The sequence below is a fragment of the Aythya marila genome (genome assembly GCF_965140915.1).
Source record: "Aythya marila genome assembly, chromosome: 8".
Classification (NCBI taxonomy): domain Eukaryota; kingdom Metazoa; phylum Chordata; class Aves; order Anseriformes; family Anatidae; genus Aythya; species Aythya marila.
Window position 1 is genome coordinate 31,074,722 of NC_139049.1, and position 20,366 is coordinate 31,095,087.

Sequence of the window (20,366 nt, forward strand, 5' to 3'; positions counted from 1 at the left end):
CTGCGGGGCTCTCACAGTAGCCATTTGGCTCCAGACCCCACCTCAGCCACGGAGCCATTTCTGTGTCTCAGCCTTAACCCAGAGCTTCCCACACCTTGATGCTCCCAGAGGGAGCACGTTGGGGATCCCCTGCTGGGGGAGGCAGCAAAAAGGGCTGGGAGCCACTGGGAGTGCTGGAGAGGGCGCTGGGGACCCGTCCTCGGCCGCGCACGCTGGCGAAGATGCCCGGAGGGTGAAGGGTCAAGGCCCTGCTTGGGCTTTTCCCCTATGCCAAAGGTCTGCAGCAATTTTTCATGTAGAGAAATCGTAGTCATCGCCGCCAGACTGCAGGGTTTGGGCAGTGGAGGTTTGCCTTTGCTCATTTTCTTTATTTTCCAGACCGATGCACAGGGGCTTGCTGTGTCCCACGGCTCAGCGTGGTTCCTGCCGGCGGCTTGTTGCGTATTTCCTCCGCTCGCTCTCCCCGTGCCATCAAATCCTTCCCCGGGTCTCCAGCCAGGGAGCGAGCTGCAGCTAACTCCTGCCACCTGCTGCCTCCCTCCTCGCTCTTCACTTTCTTCTCATCCCGCTTTCTTTCCCAAAAAGTGCAGAGGGATGGAGGAGAGAGGCCGTGCCACGTCTGCGGCGCTCGTTCACGGGCAAAATAGGACAAAAAGGGGGCAATGCCCACCCTCTGGGGGGATAATTACAAAATCCTGAGTAGCTGTCGCTGCTGCTAGGGGGATCCTGTGCTAGCTCGATGGCTGAGGACACGGTTGGCCAAGAGCTGGATCAGGCCCAAGGAAGGGGAAGGGGTGGCGATGCTTGGTCCTGAGACACCACAAATGCTGCCGAAATCTGGAAGGCTTCATGGGGCAGGAAGGCTGCTTCCTGGGCAGCTCTGTGTTGGCCAAGGTCTGACATCCCTGATTTTTTCCAACCCAGGGCACTGGGCACTGGGGCTCCTTCACCTCGGGCCATAAAACATCCTCTGAAGGCACTAAAAATCCTACAGGACTTGGGTGGGAGCTCCTGTGCCCGATGGCTTAGGCTGGCAGAGAGCTTCATGCTGAAGGAGGGACAGGAGAGGGGAGAGGAAGGGGTTTGAACGTTTCCCACCACCCCGAGGCAGAGAAGCCGTACAAAAACAGATTTCAGGTGCATCCCCTCCAGCCACTGCTGCTGTGCAGTCTTCTTTGCAATTTCCCTTTTTGCCAGCCTTGCCCTCTGCCTTTCTCCCTTCACTTTTACACTTTTTACAGCTTGCATTTTCCCTTTTCCTCCCCAAGTGTTTGCTGATGCCTGTCAGCAAACCGCCAGAAGCGGCTGTGCCCGGCGAAATGCTCAGGTTTACCTGGATGCTGCATTTCCATTTGTGTCCATAAGCTTGATGTTCATGATAGAGGAAATGTGTGATAAAATGGTTGGAGTAATCAGCATTAATTTTCTGAGTAGGTACGGATTAATTATCAGCTGGTAGTAGTTTGTGGACAGCGTAGTAACAGCGCTGAGTTCCCTCTGATAATTATTTTGTGGGCAGAAATAAAACGCACTCAAGCAGTCATTGGTAAAAGAGCAGATAAAAAAAAAAAGAAGAAAAAGAAAAGAAAAAGAAAAGAAATTAATTGAGGCAGGAGCTTTTGGCTCAATGGGATGAGCGGGGTCGCCAGCAGCAAAAATTGAGAGAGGAGGAATGGGAGCAGGGCAAGGGGAGCGCGAGGGCTCGGCTCCTGCTGCGGGACGGAGCCTCGGGGTTCCCGGCTGGAACAAGGTCCCAGGGTCCCAACCTGGCTCACACGGCGTGGCCGGGATCTGGTCACACATCTGGGGAGTGCATCAGGCAGGATTTCAAAACCTTGCTCCGAAGGTGGACGAGTTCAGCGTGGTGCTGCCAGTGTGTGGCTGTTCGGTGCAGTGCCTTCAGTCCCCGTGAGGTTTGCAAGGAGTGGGGTGAGATTTTGGCACATCTGGCTCGTGCGCACTGTGCAGCCATGGGGAGGGCTGCAGAGCCCGGCACTGGTGCTCGGCTGCTGCAGGCTGAGAGCACGTGCAGGGGACAGGGCAGTGAACTCAGGGGAGAAAGCTCAAGGGTAAATGCTGGATCTTAATGCAGAGCCCTGCTGGCACGCGATGGAAATACATCAGTGGGAGGCTGCAGTGAAGGCAACGCTGCATCTTCTGCACTGCACGAGGCAGCCGGAGTGACAAAAAATGGCTTTTGGTAGGCACGTGTGACACGCTCTGTGCTTTCTTTGCAGCTTCGACGTGGAAAATGGCCCGTCCCCAGGTCGCAGCCCGCTGGACCCGCAGGCCAGCTCCTCCTCGGGGCTGGTGCTGCACACCGCCTTCCCGGGGCACAGCCAGCGCAGGGAGTCCTTCCTCTACCGCTCGGACAGCGACTACGACTTGTCACCAAAGACGATGTCCAGGAACTCCTCTCTCCCGAGCGAACAGTAAGCACAAACTCAGCTCACCTTGTGTTTCACAGCGAACGGGAGCTCTGCCTGGCTTGTCGTGGCTCCCACATTTCACAGCCCTAGTGCCCAAGACAGGTGCTCTCACAGCCTGCCTAGACACGACAGCCTTTTTCCCATCGCATCCTCCAAATCACACAGAATCACAGAATTTCTAGGTTGGAAGAGACCTCAAGATCATCGAGTCCAACCTCTGACCTAACACTAACAGTCCCCACTAAACCATTTCCCTAAGCTCTACATCTAAACGTCTTTTGAAGACTTCCAGGGATGGTGACTCCACCACTTCCCTGGGCCGCCTGTTCCAATGCCTCACAACCCTTTCGGTAAAGAAGTTCTTCCTAACATTTCTCCATAATCCAGTAGAAGAGCTTTCAAGGCCGTGCTGTGAGCTGCAAGGGGATGTGTGCCTGTGCCGTCCTGCACTTGTTTTTCTCCGTTCGGCTCTCACCGTGCGTTCTCAGTGCCTGGTTAACATCACCGCACGCCATGAGCCTGAAAAACAGAAATATGACTGTACGCATATTTACAGCGTTCCTCTTCTCCGTCCCCTTTTCTGTCATGAGTTGTTTGCTAGAACTGAGTGAAAAATAAAGCAGAAAGCCGAGCCAGATGGTTGGCTTGAGAGGATCGATATAACTCAGCGCACAAAGCTTAAACGAATGGCCTGGATTTGCAGCCCTTTGTTTTAAAAGGCAGTTTAAAGTTTTAAAGTGACCATTAAGCCATAAAAAAGTGCTCGTAAAAACACTTGGCTGTTAAGAAGGCCCTACAGGTTTTGCTGTGAAGTAGAAATCTAGGTAGCAGCGGGCTCCATTATGAGTTCCCCTGGAAGAGAGCATCCCTCCCTGCAGCCAGCGCACCGCCTCTCCCTGCCTTCCAGCCACGGTCAGGTCAGCCCCTCGCAGCAGGAGCTCGGCCCACTCTGCGCTCAGTTTGGGAAAAATAGATCCCTTTGTACGGGGTTTATCACACAGACACAAGTGCTTTGTGCGCTACTGCCAAGAAAAATCCTTCCTCTTGATGGTGACGGTGGCCGTGTGTTTTTCCCAGAACTTGCGCTCACATCTTCCATGATGAAAACGGCCGGGCGAACCCCGGTGTTTGAATAACATTAAAGACTGTGACACAAACCAACAAAAGCCAGGAAATTCAAAGCCGACCTTTACCCAGGCCGTGGTGGTTTTTTCCACCGCGGTGTGAGTGTGCTGCCTTCACTTTGAATTTCCTGGCTTTTATTGCGTTACCAATCCAGCCGGGCTGCTTGTCGTCCCTGGATGTGCCCGGCGAGCCGAGGCCTTCCCAGCGCTGTCATTTTGGTGTGGTGTCACACAGGGAAAGGCTGCAGGGGCTGAAGGCTGTGTTCTGGGTGCAGGACCCCCTCTGAAACACTCCTTGGGGTGACTGAAGCGTTGCTTGGGGTACAAATTCATCACAAGAGTGCTCGGGGCTGGGGTTGGGTACGAGCCCGTGGTCCGGCGGCGCGCATCAGTGCCCTGCTCCGGTAAAAGGATCTGGCAAAGGGTCCCCGTCCCCGCAGCGTGCCTGACCCAGCCGTGTTCTTGTTTCCCCCAGGCACGGCGATGACCTGATCGTCACACCTTTCGCCCAGGTGAGTCGGGAGCCCGCTGCCTCGCGCCGGCCGGGGACGCATTGGGTGGGAGAAGCGCTGACGCCTGCTTCTGCTCGCCCTAGGTGCTGGCGAGCTTGAGGAGCGTCAGGAACAACTTCACGCTGCTGACCAACCTGCACGGGACGGCCAACAAGTAAGCACAAACTTCTCCGAGTTGTGCAGGACCAGGGTAGGGGTTGGGGCCGCCGCTGGTCCCTCTCTGCCCACCTGAGGGCGCCCGGAGGCAGGGGCTGGGCTGGGAGCCTGGGGGCCACACGATGAGGGGGTGTGAGGGGCTGTGCTGTGCCCCCCAAGCACAAAACCGCTCCCTTTTGGGCTTCTTCAGCCATCCAGCTCAACCCGGGGTGCTGGCTTGTGCTGCCTCAGGTGTTCCCCAGGAGCACGGGCACCGGGAGGAGAGGCTGGAGGTGGATGGTGACGCCTGGTGTGGCTGTGGTGGCACCGCACGGGCACAGCCACCCTGCCCATGCCACCGTCAGGTCCACGCGGTGTCCCGTAGCAGCAGTGACACCAAACAGGACCAAACTTGACGGCTTCTTTCACACTGAACAGGAGAAACCCCGAAACAGGAGAAGCAAACTCCACCATCACAACCCCCGCTTCCCCTTGGCCATTCACAGCGCACCAGTCGTCATCATTTTCTGCCCTGCTTTGCCCCCGGAGAGCCGTTCTGCCCCAAACCAGCATCGCTCATCCCCGCAGATGTCCTGCCCTGAGATCGGTGGCATCTCCTGCTCCTGCACCACTGACACCACTTTGTGTCTGCCGGCACCGTCCTGCGCTCCACGCACGGCCCGGCGTTTGGTTTGGGCGTGAGGTTTTTCCTCCCGTTGATTGCTTTTGGCGAGTTTTGATCGGAAACCAAGCGCCGCATTCCAAGATGGAGGTTAATAGAAAAACAGATGGCTGAAAAAATAGATCCGTTTTTTTTTGTTGTTGTTGTTGTTGTTGTTTTTCCGCTTGGCTTTTCTGAATAGTTGAAGCATTTCGTTCCTAATGAGGAATCTGAAATTGGACGGGGCCGGAAGGAAGCGAGGGCGTAACCTGTAGGACACAGAGGCATCTCGCAGTGTCCTTGTGAAAACGTTCCCAGATTTGATTGAGGTATAAAGTCATTTGCCCAGCCAAAGTAAAAGTCATTAAATGTTTAAGCCATTATGTGCCAAACAGCCAAGTCCGTGGCGGAATGTGCTTCCAGGCGCTGCGCAGCTTCCCGCACAGTTTCCAAACAGCTCTGCTGGGTTACGGCCGTGCTGCCAGCTCATGATTTTATCATATGTCTCATGATATGTGGTATTTTTCTTAAACTTCTGCTCTGGGGATCATGAGAATCACAGCTTTTCTTTAACCCTTCCTCGCCCCTTTTTTTTTTCCTCCTCCTCCACCCCCTCTGTCCCGAGAAGGAGAAAGAGGATGCTGTCCCACTTATTTACATGCTGGAAAATCTGAATCTTAAGGACTGGGAAAAAAGAAAAGAAAAGAAAAACAACACTGAAAAACAAGAACTCTTTATTTTTTTGGACTTCAACATCGGGGTTTTTAAGACAGTTTCCTGCCTGGAAAAGACGAGAGTGTGATGAATGGTTTCGGAGTGCCTGAGTTTGGCAGATGCGGCCGAGGACACGGTCAGAAAGCATCCGGTGCCGGCTCCCCGAGATGCCCGTCGGCAAGGAAGAAGGAGTGGGAGGCAGGAGCCACGTGCACGTGGTGACCCAGAAGGGGCAGTGGCATCGAGACGCAGATCTCCGGGGCTCCTCTGCCAGCTCTGCAAACCAGGATGGGCCCGGCCGGCCATAACTCGAGGGTGCTGGGTGCGGTGCCGTGCCCTGTTCAGGCTCCGACATGGGGAATACCCTTCCGAGTATGATTTCACCCCTCCCTGCCCCCCGAAGGCATGTCTGAGCACCTCGGCACGGTGCTGGAGGTACCTGGAGCACGGCTCTCCAGACGCTGCAAGCGCCGCAGCCGCAGCGCGGTGTCCCCGCCGAGGAGTTTCTGTTTTCCAAAGATTTCAAGATTCGGATTTTCAAAGGCTCAGCACGGGCAGGTCGGGGCAGGCTTTCCGAAAAGTCAGCATCCAACGTGCTGGGCTGAGCCCTTCGAAGAATCTGTGGCCCGTGGTTCCCTCCAGAAAAGCCGAGCCCTTGAGATCCCACCCAAAAGGCGAGTGCTGTGGCCGTGGGGCCGCCGCTCGCTGCAGCCCCGCTCGCCCTCGCCCTGCTGGGAGGTCGGGAAGCCAGGAGTGAGATTTTGGAGCAGGACCCTCGCTGCCTTACTCAAACACAGAGCTTACCTGGCTAGCGAGGCCTTCCTGGAGCACTTCTGAAGAACCCCCTGGAGCTACGAGTGCAGCAGAATTGAGCTGCTCGCTTGCTTTGATTTGAGCTTCAAAGGAGAGCTGGCAAATAATGGATGTTTCGGTTCAGTGGCTGACTCAAAAAATTGGGGTTAGGAGGTTGCCTAAGAGAGAGCAGGGGGAAATCCGGCTTCAGTTAAAACATATCAGAAACTTCTTGGGGAGGAAAAGCGCCAAGTTTCACTTCTGGTCAGCCTGAAATACCACGTTCAATCCCAAATGAAGCATTTTTGGTTTTGCGTTAACTCCTTTTAACTTCTTTTTTTTAAAAAAACTCTGTTTTTTATAAGTAAACTATGGTTTCAATGTGAAAAATTAACCGTACTGTTTGGCGAATGTCACAATGAAATCATCTGATGTTTGGAGAAATACCGCTCCATTTTTCCAGTCAAACCTGCTTGCTAAACTTGAGCTGATTTTTCAGATAGCGCTTGGTCCTTCTGAAATCCAGAGTTTCCCCATGAAATTGTTGCTCCTAGTCAAGAAAAGTCATTCCGCTTGGTTTCAGAGCTTGTGCTAGTGACCGCAGCGTCTCCTTATTTACTTCCAGGTGCAACTCAAGCTGTTAAATCCTAATTTAAAGCCTTATACCTATATTGGTATAACAATTGACATTACTTCAGGGTCCAGTCCAGACTTTGTTGTCTTTCAGCCTTGATTTTGGGACCCAGCGAGCCCTTCAATCACAGAACCTGGCCCTTGCTGACCTCCGGGCATGTTTTGACCACGAAGCTGCCAAGGCAGCGTGGGATGCTGGCACATCTTTCCTGATATACGCTCTTTCTAGCATGTGTGTGTGCTTAGGACACATTTGGGTTTTTCTAACAGATATATTGATATTGCTCATTATCTGCCAATCCATTTGAAAGTGGTCTGGCTTCTTTGCGGGCATGGAAAAGGGCTTCTAGCTCCAGGAATTGACAGCAGCAGTACTTGAAGAGTTAAAATAAAACCTATTTATAGAGTATTCTTTATCCCTTTTAGGAGATCTCCTGCAACGAGTCAGCCACCTGTCTCCAGAGTTAACCTACAAGGTAGGTGTGTGACTTTTTGATAACCAGGGCCAAACGAAGAGGAAGGCTGATTGCACATCATGTCACTCAGGGCTGCTTCCCTGCTCCCCCAGCCCAGCTCAGCCCTGGGCTTCCAGTGCTGCTTCTGGTTGACTCGTGCGAAACCAACACGGGAGAACCATCAGGCCCAGATTGTTGTTATTGTAATCGTTTGGGGTTTGTGTTTATCCTTGCGTGTTAGCATAAAAGGCGAACATGATTTTGGTTTGATAGTCATGGCCACAGTGACTGCTGCTCTTCTGAGTCCCTGTGCTGCGCAGGCCTGGACAAGCAGCAGCCTACAAGCCTCAAACAGGCTCAGACACAGCTGTATTCCTTATCCTGTTTATTTCAGTTGTTTGCATGTGCTCTATGTAAAAATTGCAATCTCAAAAACCTCTCTCAGGTGAAACTTCCTCCGCTTTTATTAGGCTGCCCTAGAATGGCTTTTTTTGTTTGTGCTCTTTTGAAACCTGCATTTAGCAAGAGAGCAGCAGTCAGTAAGTGAGACTAATCGCATCGTCTTCCCTGCCTGTTCCCCTTCTGTGGGCCGTGTCCCCCCATCACCTTGTCCTCGTCCCTGTCTCGGGTCAGGGACTGCAGCAAACGCCCAGGTTCGGCTTTAGCCAGGGAGGTGAATAACCCCGAGCAAAGGGTCTGGACACACTGTGTGCAGCTCGTGGTCCTGAGTGCTTGTGGGACCCCTCTCAAGATCCGAGCTGGTCCTGCTGACGCTAATTTAAACGTTACTCCCAAAAAGAAGATGAGGTTTGGAGGAGTGCTCGTGTGTAAGGTTTAATCTCAGCCTCTCTTATAATTCAGCGCTAGGAGGGACTAGTAAAATTTAATTATTACAGCGTGTGAAGCCTGGAGAACTATCATTTCCTCTCATGCTGGGTATTATTTACTGTCTGGGGACACGTACAGCACAGGAGGCTTCTGGGTTAGATTCCTCAAAAATAGTTGCTGGAGTGGGGAAATCTCAGAGGCAGAAAGAGACCAGGACAACGCGAGCTTCAGCTCCTCCTTCACGCGCTGTCTTGTGAGCAGCATCGAGTCGGGGCTAGCAGGAATGCAACTCGTCACTTTATTTCAAGATCTGTTTTAGCAAGACTTTGCTTCTGTGGCCTAGGTAAAAGAATTCACGGAAAATTTCATAACCTTTGCATGGATCTGTTTATATAGGCTGCAGGATCTGATAACAGGGAGATAATTCCCTTCCAGGAATTTTTTTGATTAATTTTCTTAGCACTTTCTGTGGAAACGGTAGCTTTCTGCTTTTTAACGCTTTGTGGACATTTTTCTACATTTCTGAGGACGTAGCAGTGTGTTGCAGTATTTGCAACATGAGCAGTAGGGTATTTGGTACTTTTTAGCTGACCCAAGCTCCTACCACTGGGGATAGGTGAAAATTTCAGCTCCCTGTTTGACTGAAGGGTCTGGCACTTGTCGGGGAAGTTTTGGGTTACTCTGGAAAGCTCAGAAAGAGAAAGCAACTGAGAAGAACCCAACTTTTAGCATTTTTAACCAAGCCCTTGTGATCCTGACTCTTGATTTTCAGTGTTCCAGCGCTCTGTGGACAGGTCTGTCTAAATAAACTGCATTAACATCCGACCTGAGGTGTGAAAAAAGCAAATGCCCAGCGGTTATGAGGCTTGGAGCTGACAGAGGGGACGCTCCTCGTCCTGCTCCCAGGTGAGGCCAGCTGAGGATGCAGTGAAGGCCACGTGCTTTCTAAGGAAGCTTCCACTGAAATGCAGAAAGAGCAAAGATTTATAAGGGATTTTTTATTTTTTTTTCGGTGTGTGCAGTTTTTTTCTTTTCCCCTAGATGGCTTCTGATTTGGAAATTAGGAAAAGAGGGAGAGCTTTTCCTATCGGAACACTCCCACTGCTGTGCCAGCGGCTCCTGTGTCTGAAAGGGTGCCGAGTGTTTGTCCCGAAAGTTTTGGAGAAGGAAACAGCAATGTTTGGATTGGGACTAGGCTGTGTTACATCCTTCTAGATGAAAGAATGTGTTTCGAGATGAACTGTGTTTATGTTCCCTAGACGGGTGAGCCGGCAAAGCTCGGTCTTTTATTTTAGCTCTCCCGTGTCACGCATTGATTCACAGATCTACCACCATCAATTGACATCAGTATGAGCACCTCGTATATGTCTCCTTTTATTTGTCATTAGCGGAGTGATTTATATCCTGTTATGAAAAGTACAGAACTCGGGGTTTGCAGCGAACTGGCATACATTAATAAAATTACCCTGGAGGGAGACAAATTGCATTCAGCGTTTGCACTGGAAGTAATTCGCGCCAGCTGTTTACTCCGGCGGAATATTACGGGATTTGTCAGTTGTTTGAAACAGAGAGGAGCCAAACCCACGGCTCGTGTGCTCCCGAGGAGTTGCATCACTCAGGACCCAGGCCCATGGTGAAATGAATGAGCTGTGTCGAAATCATGAAATTCCTCTTCTTTTTGCTTTCATTTTCTCGCAACCGTGAAAAATTCTGGTCAGGTTTTTCATGGGACAGAGGGCTTTCAAAGCCGATCCTGATGTCAGTGTAGATTTCAGAGCTTTCTTAACCTTATAACCACAGCCATAAAAGGAAGAGGAATATGCATTGGACATCCTGTGTTTTGTCCTTGGTATCAGCTTAAGTAAATCTGGCAGATTTTTCCTGTTATTTTGTTATAAGCGCAGATCACAGGAACAAACAAAATTGCTTTTATGAATTAACTGAGAAGCCATAACGTGGAAATATGAAGCTGTAGCAAAAAGTACATAAATCCTTAATTAGCTCATGTACTTCACAGCTGGGGAGGATAATGGGGATTGGCAGGGCCGTGAGGTTCCTGAGCAGTCCATGGCACCGCGCAGTGCCGTCGTGCAGTGCCAGCGTTGGGAGCAGCTGCCAGCCCGCTACCTCTTCTGGTGTTACAGCAACAAAAGGTATAAAACCATCATCATGCACATGTCTGTGATGCTTCCTTCTCATATATTCCTTTTTTTTTTAATGTGGGCTCTGCCACAGCTCCTTGCTTTGACCTCTGTGCTCCCTCGGTCTCAGTGCCCGCTCCCCGCGGTTCAGCTCCCTCCGCCCCTGGTAGCAGTGAAAGCTTCAGCTCCTGCCCGGTTAACTCAGCCAAGAAAGTCTGTAACCAGCAACAAGTCTGCCAGTTCCTGCTTATTTCTGTTCCTTCCTCCATATTTATTTTCGTTGCTGATCCTGATTTCCTCCAAACTAAATCATCTGCCACTGGCAGCCACGTTCAGCACAAGCCTCTCGTTCTTCCACCCGGTTTAGTTCAATCTTTTCTCCATCTGTTTTTTTTTTCCTTTGTGTTTTTTTTTTTTTTTTTTCCCAGTACTTTTTCATACCGTTCCATTTCCTTTGTGCTTTTCCCAGTACTTTTTCCTACCATCCTGTTTACCAGCATGGGATCCCACTGTTTGCTTAATCCCAATACCAAAGCCTCAGCATCACCGCGCGGTGGTGGCTGTGGGCCCGGTTTCCTGCCTGGCTTGCCCGAAGCAGCCCAGGCTCTTCAGGGCATCCCCTCCACCTTCACCTTCACCCTAAAAGGCCCCTCATTTCCCATGTGTGTGTAAAAGGCCCCTGATTCCTGGTGGGCACTGCTGCCCTAATGAATCCGGGGCCGTAGAGGAAACGCCGCACCGGTGGGGATGCCACGAGGAGCGAGAAGCCACTGCTGGATTCCCAAAGGGTTTGGGGAGAGGTGGCCCAGTTCTGCTGGCAGATGGGTACCCAGCAGACAGCACTAGTTATTTTCCTCCAGCACAGGTCATTTTTTCGCCAGCACGGGTCATTTTCCCCCAGCATTTCTCTCAGGAGGCCGGGACAGTGCCCACAGAGCGCTGTGCGCGGGTCCCCTGCACGGTGTGCTCCCTGCGGCCCTGGGGGGTTTGCAGAAACTTCTCCCAGGAGCAGGCAGCCAAGTGCCCCTCGGATACTTTCAACACTGAATAATTACCGTATGTCCTCACAATTAATTATATACCTAGCAATATAGTATAGCTGATCGGCTTTGCAACCCGAGGCTTCGGGGGGTGTAGCGCTTTGCGATATGTCACACACCGGCTTTTCAGGGCTCAGGGGATTAAAGCTTTGTTAAAATTCCTCTCTGGGGGTGGGAGTGAAAGATTGGTATTTTTCTTGCTTGTGCCTCAGTCTCTGCTTCCCTGCTCATCCGCACGTTTGTCTGCACTTCTCACATGCCTTTACACGAACTCAAAACTCGTACTCTTTCATTTTTTATGTGGGTGTAAGACGTACACAGACTCGTGCACGAACATTTGTATAAAGCATAAACAAAAGACTGGATAAAGCTGGTGCTCGTGCTAATGAGAGCCCCGACTTTCTGGAGGAGTTAAGAAGCCCTGTGCATCAAAGTTACAAATATCTATAAATCCCGTGTAATTAGCGTGGAGCTGGTGCTCTTGCACCAGACTTCCTCTGCTCGGCGTGCGGACAATGGCTCTGGGCATCTACAAAATAGATGATTCATCCCGAAATTCTGTTCTCGTGGTTTGCTCGGCCGGGAGTTTGGCTGAGGACTGCAAGATGGGGACTGTAGATTTGGGGGCAGCTTGTGCAAGTGCTTTAGGCTTCCAGCGAGGGTGCGAGAGGAGCCGCACACCGCCGGGGAGCCGCGCCAGGAGTAACCGATGGCGCACCGCGCGGCAGCGGGGCCGGGAGCTTATCTGGAAAGGCTGCTGCTAAGGGCTGCGGTGCCCTGGTGATGCAGATGGTTTGGAAAGCAGCAAAACGGCCGAAGACATCAGATAGATAGCAGCTGAGTGAAGCCACCGAGTAAAACGAGGGCTGTTGAACGAAGGGGTGACGCGGGCTGCTGGGGGAAATGAGAAGCGTGTTTCGGAGCGAGCCCTAAGAGCTACCTGCAGGAAAAGGCCCGCTGTCGGGGGGCTGATCCCCGCTCGGCGGGGGCAGTTCATTCCCACGGCGAGTCCGTTTCGTGTGTTGCTCCTGCCTGCGAACACACACCCCCTGAAAGTTGGACTCATGCATCTTAGTAAGTATTTCAGTTATGCTATTGACGTCAATGCAGTCATTAAATAGATTGCCGGCCCTCCCATCAGCAAACCTGTGCCAAAGACCTAGAGGCAGACACATTTTAAAAGAGGAACATCAGGTTTTCTTTTAGCAATTGGAGGGAATAAGGGAAAAGTTTATTCTGAAATCACCGTGCTTTGCAATACTACCAGTTTTTTTGTGTTTTTTTTTTTTCTTTTTTTTTTTTTCCTTAATTTCCTGAGGCTCGTTCTCTGCAAAGATAATGGCAGCATTTTATTTAGCACGCTGTCGCTGCCTTACTGTGCACATAAACTCCAAATGAGGCTAAAGAGTAGTTTTTTGTGATCAACTCCCAGCTGAAAAACGACACCCGTTTTAGGTCTCCCGGCTAGATTTATTCGTGTATCAAGTAACAGAGGGTATTCAGGCAAACCTGCTTAGCCTTTTGACTCCCGAAATTCTGCGAGGGCTGATTTCATGACATCTAGATAAGAAAATAGCCGTCGTTTCTCCTCGGCAGGCTCTGAAGACACACAAGCTAATCACGGCTCCATAGCAACAGATGAAAACTGTTTTTCCCCTCCGCCCCACCTGTGGATGTCACATGAAGATGCTACACGTGCTGCTGCCATCAGGAGCCTGTCACTCCCCGGGGCCCAGCTGCCACCGGCGGGTGCCAGCGGGACTCCCCGCGTGCTCCTGCGCTGCTCGGGGCTCTGCGGGCTGGGATCCGAGCTCCTGGCCCTGCCGGGGCACCCACGGCCCCGTGCCACCTCTGCTGCTCCCGGCCCCGTGCTGGGAATGGCCCCGGCCGTCGGCGGTGAGCTGGGGAGCTGAGGACATGAGCAGGGGGCACCCTCACGCATTGGAGGGAGCAGCCGTCCCTTGGCGAGATCAGCAGGTATGTCGGGATCGGCTGCAGAGTGTAGGAGCTGAAACACTGGTTTTTGGTCGAGGTGGTCATCCTGCTGGCGATCCCACACTTTGTTCTGTAGCATAAAGCCATAAAAGCAGCCGTAGGTTATTGAAAGGGCTGCTGGCTGGTTTCTTTGTGAATGACCCAGCCAAGTGCAAAGCCAAGGTGGCAACGAGGAGGTCTTCGTAGCGGCGTGCTTGCGTTGTGTCCCCACGTTCACTCTGCTCTTCAAACACGGGTCAAGCCCTGCAAGCCCTGCATTGCTTCCCTCAGCTCCCATTCGGGCGGGATTGCTTAAGGCCTCCGTGAAGACAATAAGGCTTTGCCATGGCTAATATCGGGGTTGATAAAATCTGTGTTTCTTTTGTTTTCTGCACAGAACGATGATAGTGGTTGTGGGTGCGATTTTGACATCGCGGTCCTCAATGCACTGAATCAGTTCCATATGAGTTTGAGAAATATGTACTTGGACTGTGCAAAAAAAAAAAAAAAAAGAAAAAAGAAACACAAACCAAAACAAACAAAAGCACCCAAACCAAACTGCTGGCAGGCGGAGTTATTTTTTTAGGTTGCGGGGCACAGCTTGTGCATGCCTTAGTGATGAATAGGGTTCTTCATTGTCCCACTGCTCCCAGCCCCTTCAGCTTCCATGTCATCGGCATTTTCCAGCTAGTGAGAGCTGAAACGGGCTCCCGACAGCACCCATGGCTCATCCCCGCAGCAGCTATATATAAGTTTCTCCTTCCTCCCCCGAGGTTGAGCTCAGTGCTGCAGCATTGTGTCCCGGACACAGCTGGCAATGGGAGTGTGAGAGGCTGCATCTGAGGATCTGTGCCGAGACTTTCCCAGGGTAATGCACCGCACACGTCCCGGAGGCAGCAGCCTGTCCTTGGGCAGTCCCCATGCTCAAAGCTGCGTCCTCCTGCGGGATCTGATTCCGAGCGTAAGTCGCCTTTTTGTTGTGTTTTACAAAGTGAGCGTTTCTGACTCTGTCTTGTGATTGTCAGCAGCCCAAGCTTTTGGTCCGTGGCCGGGCAAACGCTCCCGCTGAGCGTTTGATATTTATCAGTCCTGGTGGCAGCAGTTTCCAGCTCGCAGGGACGCGAGAGGGCAAAGCGCCGGCCTCGACCGACAGGGTTTGGATCTGCCTGGTGTCCTCAGCGGGGTAAACACTTTGCCACCAAAGCTAACTGCACGGGATAGCATAGCAATTGTAAAGATTGAAAAGAAAAGAGCTTTTTAAAGCTTTTTTAAAAGTTTTTTAAAGCCTCCGAGCTGTGGTTCAGACTCGGGGGTCCCCCCATGGCAGCACCAAGCAATGACCCCCCCCCGGCTGCCTGCAGCCTTCAGGTCACCCAGAAATGTGGGTGTTTATTGCCAGTATCTTTTAATTTCCTGATCGACTGAAGCAGATTTGTATAGCTGAGCGTGTTATGCCTATTAATACGGGCATAATGGCATTGTGCAACGGGTAAGGAATGTTACGGCAATAGTTAATGAAACGTCTTAGTGTAATATTGTTTTCTCTCCGAGAAGTGTCTGTGAATGACAGCCTTAAGTATTGTATAATTGGGATGCTTTTTTGACAGAAAGGAAACAACTGTTAATTATTTATGGTTATTAATAAAACATGCTAGGTTCTTAAGTTAATTCAGTTCACTGGAAAAACATGTACGCTTGCAAAGATTTACATTTTTAAGCAGTGAACTTTAAAAAGCATCTAAACACGTCCCTCTGGGATATATTTTCATGTCTAAAGGTATCGTTGATTGACTTGGTCGTGCGTTCAGGCATTTAATCAGTTTAGGAATTCAAAATGAAAAAAAAAAACAACATGCAAAACCTGGCAATGCATTGATTTGCTAATTAATGCCTTTTGGTTTCGTGTTCAGTACTGGGCCTGGCAGAGGCCAGAGGCAAAGAGGCTTTCATCAGCCATAAGGGGCGTAGGGTCTGACCCAAGGTCAGAGTTATTTGGGTTTTTCTGTTTACTAGGAGCTGTTATCAGTAGCCATTATTAAGTACCGAATACTGATGTGGTAAATTTATTTTTTTAAAAAAGCTGAGCTTTCTGATACAGATATTCTAGTGTAAATACCGTGCTGTCATAACCATAGCTTTGCAAGAGGAAACCGAACGTCTGTGCAGATGAAAACTCCTCTAGCACCTCCAGACTCTTCAAAAACTTCCCCAAACAGACGTTTTCGCATCGTGCCCAGGAGACTCTGAATCCCAAGGCTGCTTTGGCTCCAGCTTCCCAGGCCTTAGAGCATGCTCCAGACACCCCAATGGTTTTGGTTAAAATGAACTGAATCCAGCTCGGCCCTTCGTGCTGCAGGCATGTGTTCAGGGGAGGCTTTACAAGCGCAGCACTTAATACCAAAATGGCTCGGAAAGGTCACATTTTACAACCAACGTATTTTTCTTCAAATGCCGCGCATTAGGCTGATGAAAGCAGGACACAGCAATTGTTGGCTTCTCTGAAAAAGCAGCGTGCTCTTCCGAGAAGCAGAGGAGCCAGCCTGGCCTCCTGCTCCTGCTCCGAGCTATGTGGTGGCCCTGCTGCGATGGGCACCGGCAGCGTGCACTGGGACAGCCCCCAGGGACTGGTGTGAATGGGCTGAGCACGGCCCGGGGCCGGTCCCGTTAGCAGAAGCCCAAATAAACACTCACAAGCTGAGGATGCACTAGGGAGTAAAGGTGTGCAGGCAGTCGCTCATGGATTTTGGTAACATTTGGTGTTTGGGCAGGGCTGTCCTTCCCTTCTTCCCAAAGCTGCTTCTGGAAGAGGAGAAATCCAGACCCAAGTTTCCAGCCTAACCGGAGCGTCTGCTGTTTTAGCAGTAATTCTTTACGGGACGTGGTCCACGTCCAGATCCTAGTCAGATCGTTAGCTGGGCCTTCTCCTTGATTCACGTTTTTTTGGGCAGGGTATTTCCCGAAATTCCTGATGCCTGATTGTCACCAACTGTCAGCGGCTTCCTGGGCTTCAACGCTATCGTGTGAAACTCCTAAATATTTCCATCTATGTGCAGCGGGAACCCAGGTATAAGCCAGGAGCTCGTTAATCACACTTTATAGATCAGGAGCCACAGGCCTGGCACGGGGAGGAGATGCTCCTCGCACCACATTTTTCAGCAGCAGCTGCTCGCTCTGAGCCGGCGTTTGTAACACGTCCAAATGTGGTCAATTTAGTGTGCCGCTAGAATGCCTTTTATTGCAAATTGCCTTAAATGGAAAGCCCCGGGCAGCTGAAAATCAGATGTTTCGCAGAAATTGTATGAATTTCACTGAACTTATGACACAGAATTAATTACTTCAGAGAAGTAGCGTGAGTTACAGCGCCGAGACCTCGGCCAAGGCTAACGTGGGGTGCCTCTGCTATGCTGCTGGATGAAAGGTGCCACATTGCACAGAACTAAAGCAGAAACCACTGGAATAATTTGCAGTAGGTCAACCCCCATCTGACCTTCAGTGGGGGCATTTCAATTTTCATGTCCATTTAATCTGGTATTTTAACTGAGATTGTTAATAAGGTGCCATTAGCGTAGCTGACATTTTGATTTCCTCGTATTTGGCCTGAGAAGATTACATAGCTATGTTTTGAGGGCCTTAAATAAATATATTCTGAGGGTCTTAAGTAATATAATTTGAGAGGGGAAGGCCATCCTTACCTGCTATAGCAATTTGGCAAGCACTTGTGCTTCGAGGGCTGCCTGTCGGTGCTGGCTTGGAGTTTATCCTCCCTCTGCCCTTCGGGGCAGCTTTCTGATGGCTCAGCCCTAGCACCAGGGCCTGATCCAGGTCAGCACCGAGACCTCAGACTCGAGGAAAGTAGTCCTGCGGGGCTCAGGCCTCCACATTTAGCCACTTTCTGGCTAAAATGAGCCAGATGTGAGAAGAAACGCAAATTGTTGTCTGGTGTTTGTGTACAGAACCCATTTCTGGTTCTGGATGGCCACGTAGTGATTCCAGCACCGTGTCCCTGGGTCTGCCAGGCAAAATGTGGTCCAGTCCTGCCCCGTGTCCCAAACAGACCTTTAAAAGAGCTGGTGGCCAGGGTGTGATGGCCCCGGCCGGAGGGTGATTCAGAGGCATGGTGGAGATCAGCACGTGAAACTATTAATATGGAATATTAAAAGCTGTCAAAACAAATGATGCTGGCTTGTAGGATACTGACATCTCCCTCTTCCTCCCCACCCTTTTACCCGTGGGACTTAATCTGTGATTTTAAACAGATTATTTTTAAAGGCTGTACGTGCGGTTTGGTAAACATAAAGCACACTGAGTCACAGCTCCGAACAGCTGAAATGGTTTGCTGGGGAAGATTAATACAGATGATTAGCACAACGAATAGTTTAGCTCTGTTTTCAGCTACTGCAGGTCTGAAGATTTGTAGTTTTGTGCCTGAGAGCATACTCTGAACGTTTGCAGAGTTGCAGCGTGTGGATGTGTTAAGAGTGAATCCGGACGGCTCGGGGTGCACCCGGAGAGCTGAGTGACGCCAGGCTGACAAGTAAAATATCCTCATTTTCAAAAGCTGGATGATCATGGATTAAGTAACAGCTTTTTAAATTGCATGTGCTTCCAGATTATTCAAGCAATTTCTGCTGGTTCTGCTCTGTGACCAGCCCACGATCTACCGTGAGCAATCCTCCGACTTCCCACAGTGCAGCCTCATGCAGTCACAGATCGGGTGATAGGGCTTACTCAGAGTATCACCCGAAAACCAAATATGTCAAAACAGGGCATTTTTTGCAACATGCCACATACCTGAGCGGCTCTGCTCAGTGCAGGGTAGCAATATCTTTGCCTTTCAGCAGGAGGATGACAGTCACACGCATTTATTTTGAGAGGCTGAATAAGGACATGAAGTTCAAGCCAGGTAAATCAGCGAGGTGGGCATCATTGCTCTGTGAGCGCAGAAAATATCTATGGCAGGAGAACAGATTAAAATTACAAACAAAATCAATTTTTAAGCTTCCGTCCCTGAGGATAATGCTTTCAAGAAATTACATTTAGTAATGAAAAAATCTATTTAATTGTATTTTATAATTAATATAATGTGTCTGGCATGCTGGCTGAAAACATAATGGATGACTGCATGGCCAGGCTTTCAAGGCAGGGAGTGGGGCGTACGGGCACGATGGTTTGTGTGTCCTAAAGAGTTCCTGGGAGTTACGGCCAGGGTGCTTTCAGGATCCACACTCTTAACTTTCCTATGGAAGACCTTAAGGAAACTAAGTTGAGATGAAATTTTACGTTAAACTGTGACCTTTTCAGAAGCCAAGGGATCAGAGCTAAACAGGTCTAACATTTTTCCAATAGCATGTTCTACATGGCTGCGGTGACCCGGGTGGCCTTATTCTGACCCTCATGTAAGAATTTCTGAATAATTTGCCTCATAAAGAGCTAAGGATTATTAATTAACTTTGTCTTCATGCCTAATGCCAGTGGCTGAGAGGAGCTTTTCAGGTAGGTCAGGCACCGCGCTTTGTAGTTCCAGGATTCGTTCCTGAGGTTCCTCTCCCATTCCCTACCCCGGTGTTTGTTTCACCACAAAGGACTTTCACTCTTACAGAGCGTGCACACCATCAGATTTATTATCTCCAGGCTAACCTGGTTCAAAACTGGGTTTAATTGCTATGGATGGCTTTGTGGATGAAAGCATCTGAATTCTGTGGCCGATCCAGATGGAGACGCTTTGACCTGTGATTTACAAAAGCCTTATGAAACAGTGAAATACGGTGCAGTTTGGCCTTTACATCATTCAAGGCTTCTCCCCATGCTGAATTACAGTCGTTGCTGTGGTCTCCTGTCTAGATAGCTCCTTCTGTGTCTGAGGCCTGCTGTGAGAGCCAGCTCTTGGCTTCCCAAGGAGGAGTTTCCAGAGCATCGGCAGGGGCGCAGGCACTGCGTTTCGCACGGATACGTGCACAGAAAGCTCAGGAGAGCCCCAGCTCCTTGATTTCTGCCGTGGGGGCACGTGGACAAGAGCCCCCGCTCCGAAACATGTCATCAGTGCACAGCACAAGGCAGCGAGGTGCCAAAGCCTTCGGACGCGCCGTGGGTGAGCCAGCTCCGGAGCCGGAAGCCGTCTAGCCACAACAGCACAGGATGGTGCCCCACCTAATTAAGCCTGTTGAAAGGCAGGGCTAATTAGTTTAGGTGGAGTGCCTTGTTAGCACAACGATGTTGCTTCCAGGATCCAAGTTGGTTTCCCTGCACGTGTAAGCCTACCAGCCCTCTCCGAGCCAGCCCACATGCGCCCGGTGAGATAATACGCTGCACGGTGCTGCTAAATCCTAAGTGGGCAGCTAGGTAATTTCATAATCATATCCTGATTTTTCAGGGCCTTTCTCACACTTGTGCCTTCACATGCACGCCATGTGCTCAGGAAGCAAACATTCCTAGTCACGCAGTAAAATGTTCATCTTGCTGTGATCCGGCCTTCCCTTGTTTAGCCAGGGAAACCAAAACACAATCTGGGCTCCCCGTGGTGTACAGGATGCTGGAATTGGGATTTAAATCCTCGTCCTCGGTCCTAGATCTGGGTCGGGTGCTTATTTCTGCCAATGGTCCTCTCCTCCCCCAGCCTGCAGCCCCCGGGCAGATTTCACGGCCCTCTGAGGAGTGTGTCCAGCGGAGGAGTGATGGGATCACTTCATTTAGACATTTGTGTCAGCCTTGGTAACTGTGCTCTGCGTTCAGAAACGCGTTCGAGGCATGTATTAATTTCCTGGCAAAATGTCATCTGAAAAAACATTTCCAGCATTCCTCCTCGAGATCTCTCCCGCATGTGTGCCGTCAGTCTCTGCGCTTCTGCGAGGCTCTCCGGGGGAGAGGTACCCCCTCTTACCTCGTGTTTCTCCTTCTGCCTTGTGATTAAGGCAGGACAACAAGGAATCGA

The 20,366-nt window shown here is 50.7% G+C and overlaps 1 protein-coding gene across 4 annotated transcripts in view; it reads left to right on the top strand.

Annotated features, from left to right (window-relative positions):
- Nucleotides 1-20,366, top strand: part of PDE4B (phosphodiesterase 4B) — a 134,027-nt gene that overhangs the window by 73,872 nt on the left and 39,789 nt on the right. For 3 of the 4 annotated variants that reach the window (XM_082766531.1, XM_082766533.1, XM_082766532.1), the window contains exons 2-5: nt 2,238-2,432; nt 4,029-4,065; nt 4,149-4,219; nt 7,427-7,476. In XM_082766531.1, coding sequence (XP_082622657.1) covers nt 2,238-2,432; nt 4,029-4,065; nt 4,149-4,219; nt 7,427-7,476 — 353 coding nt within the window. Of the gene's footprint in view, nt 1-2,237; nt 2,433-4,028; nt 4,066-4,148; nt 4,220-7,426; nt 7,477-13,223; nt 13,442-20,366 lie in introns of those variants that run through there. The other variant, XM_082766534.1, reaches the window with a different exon arrangement.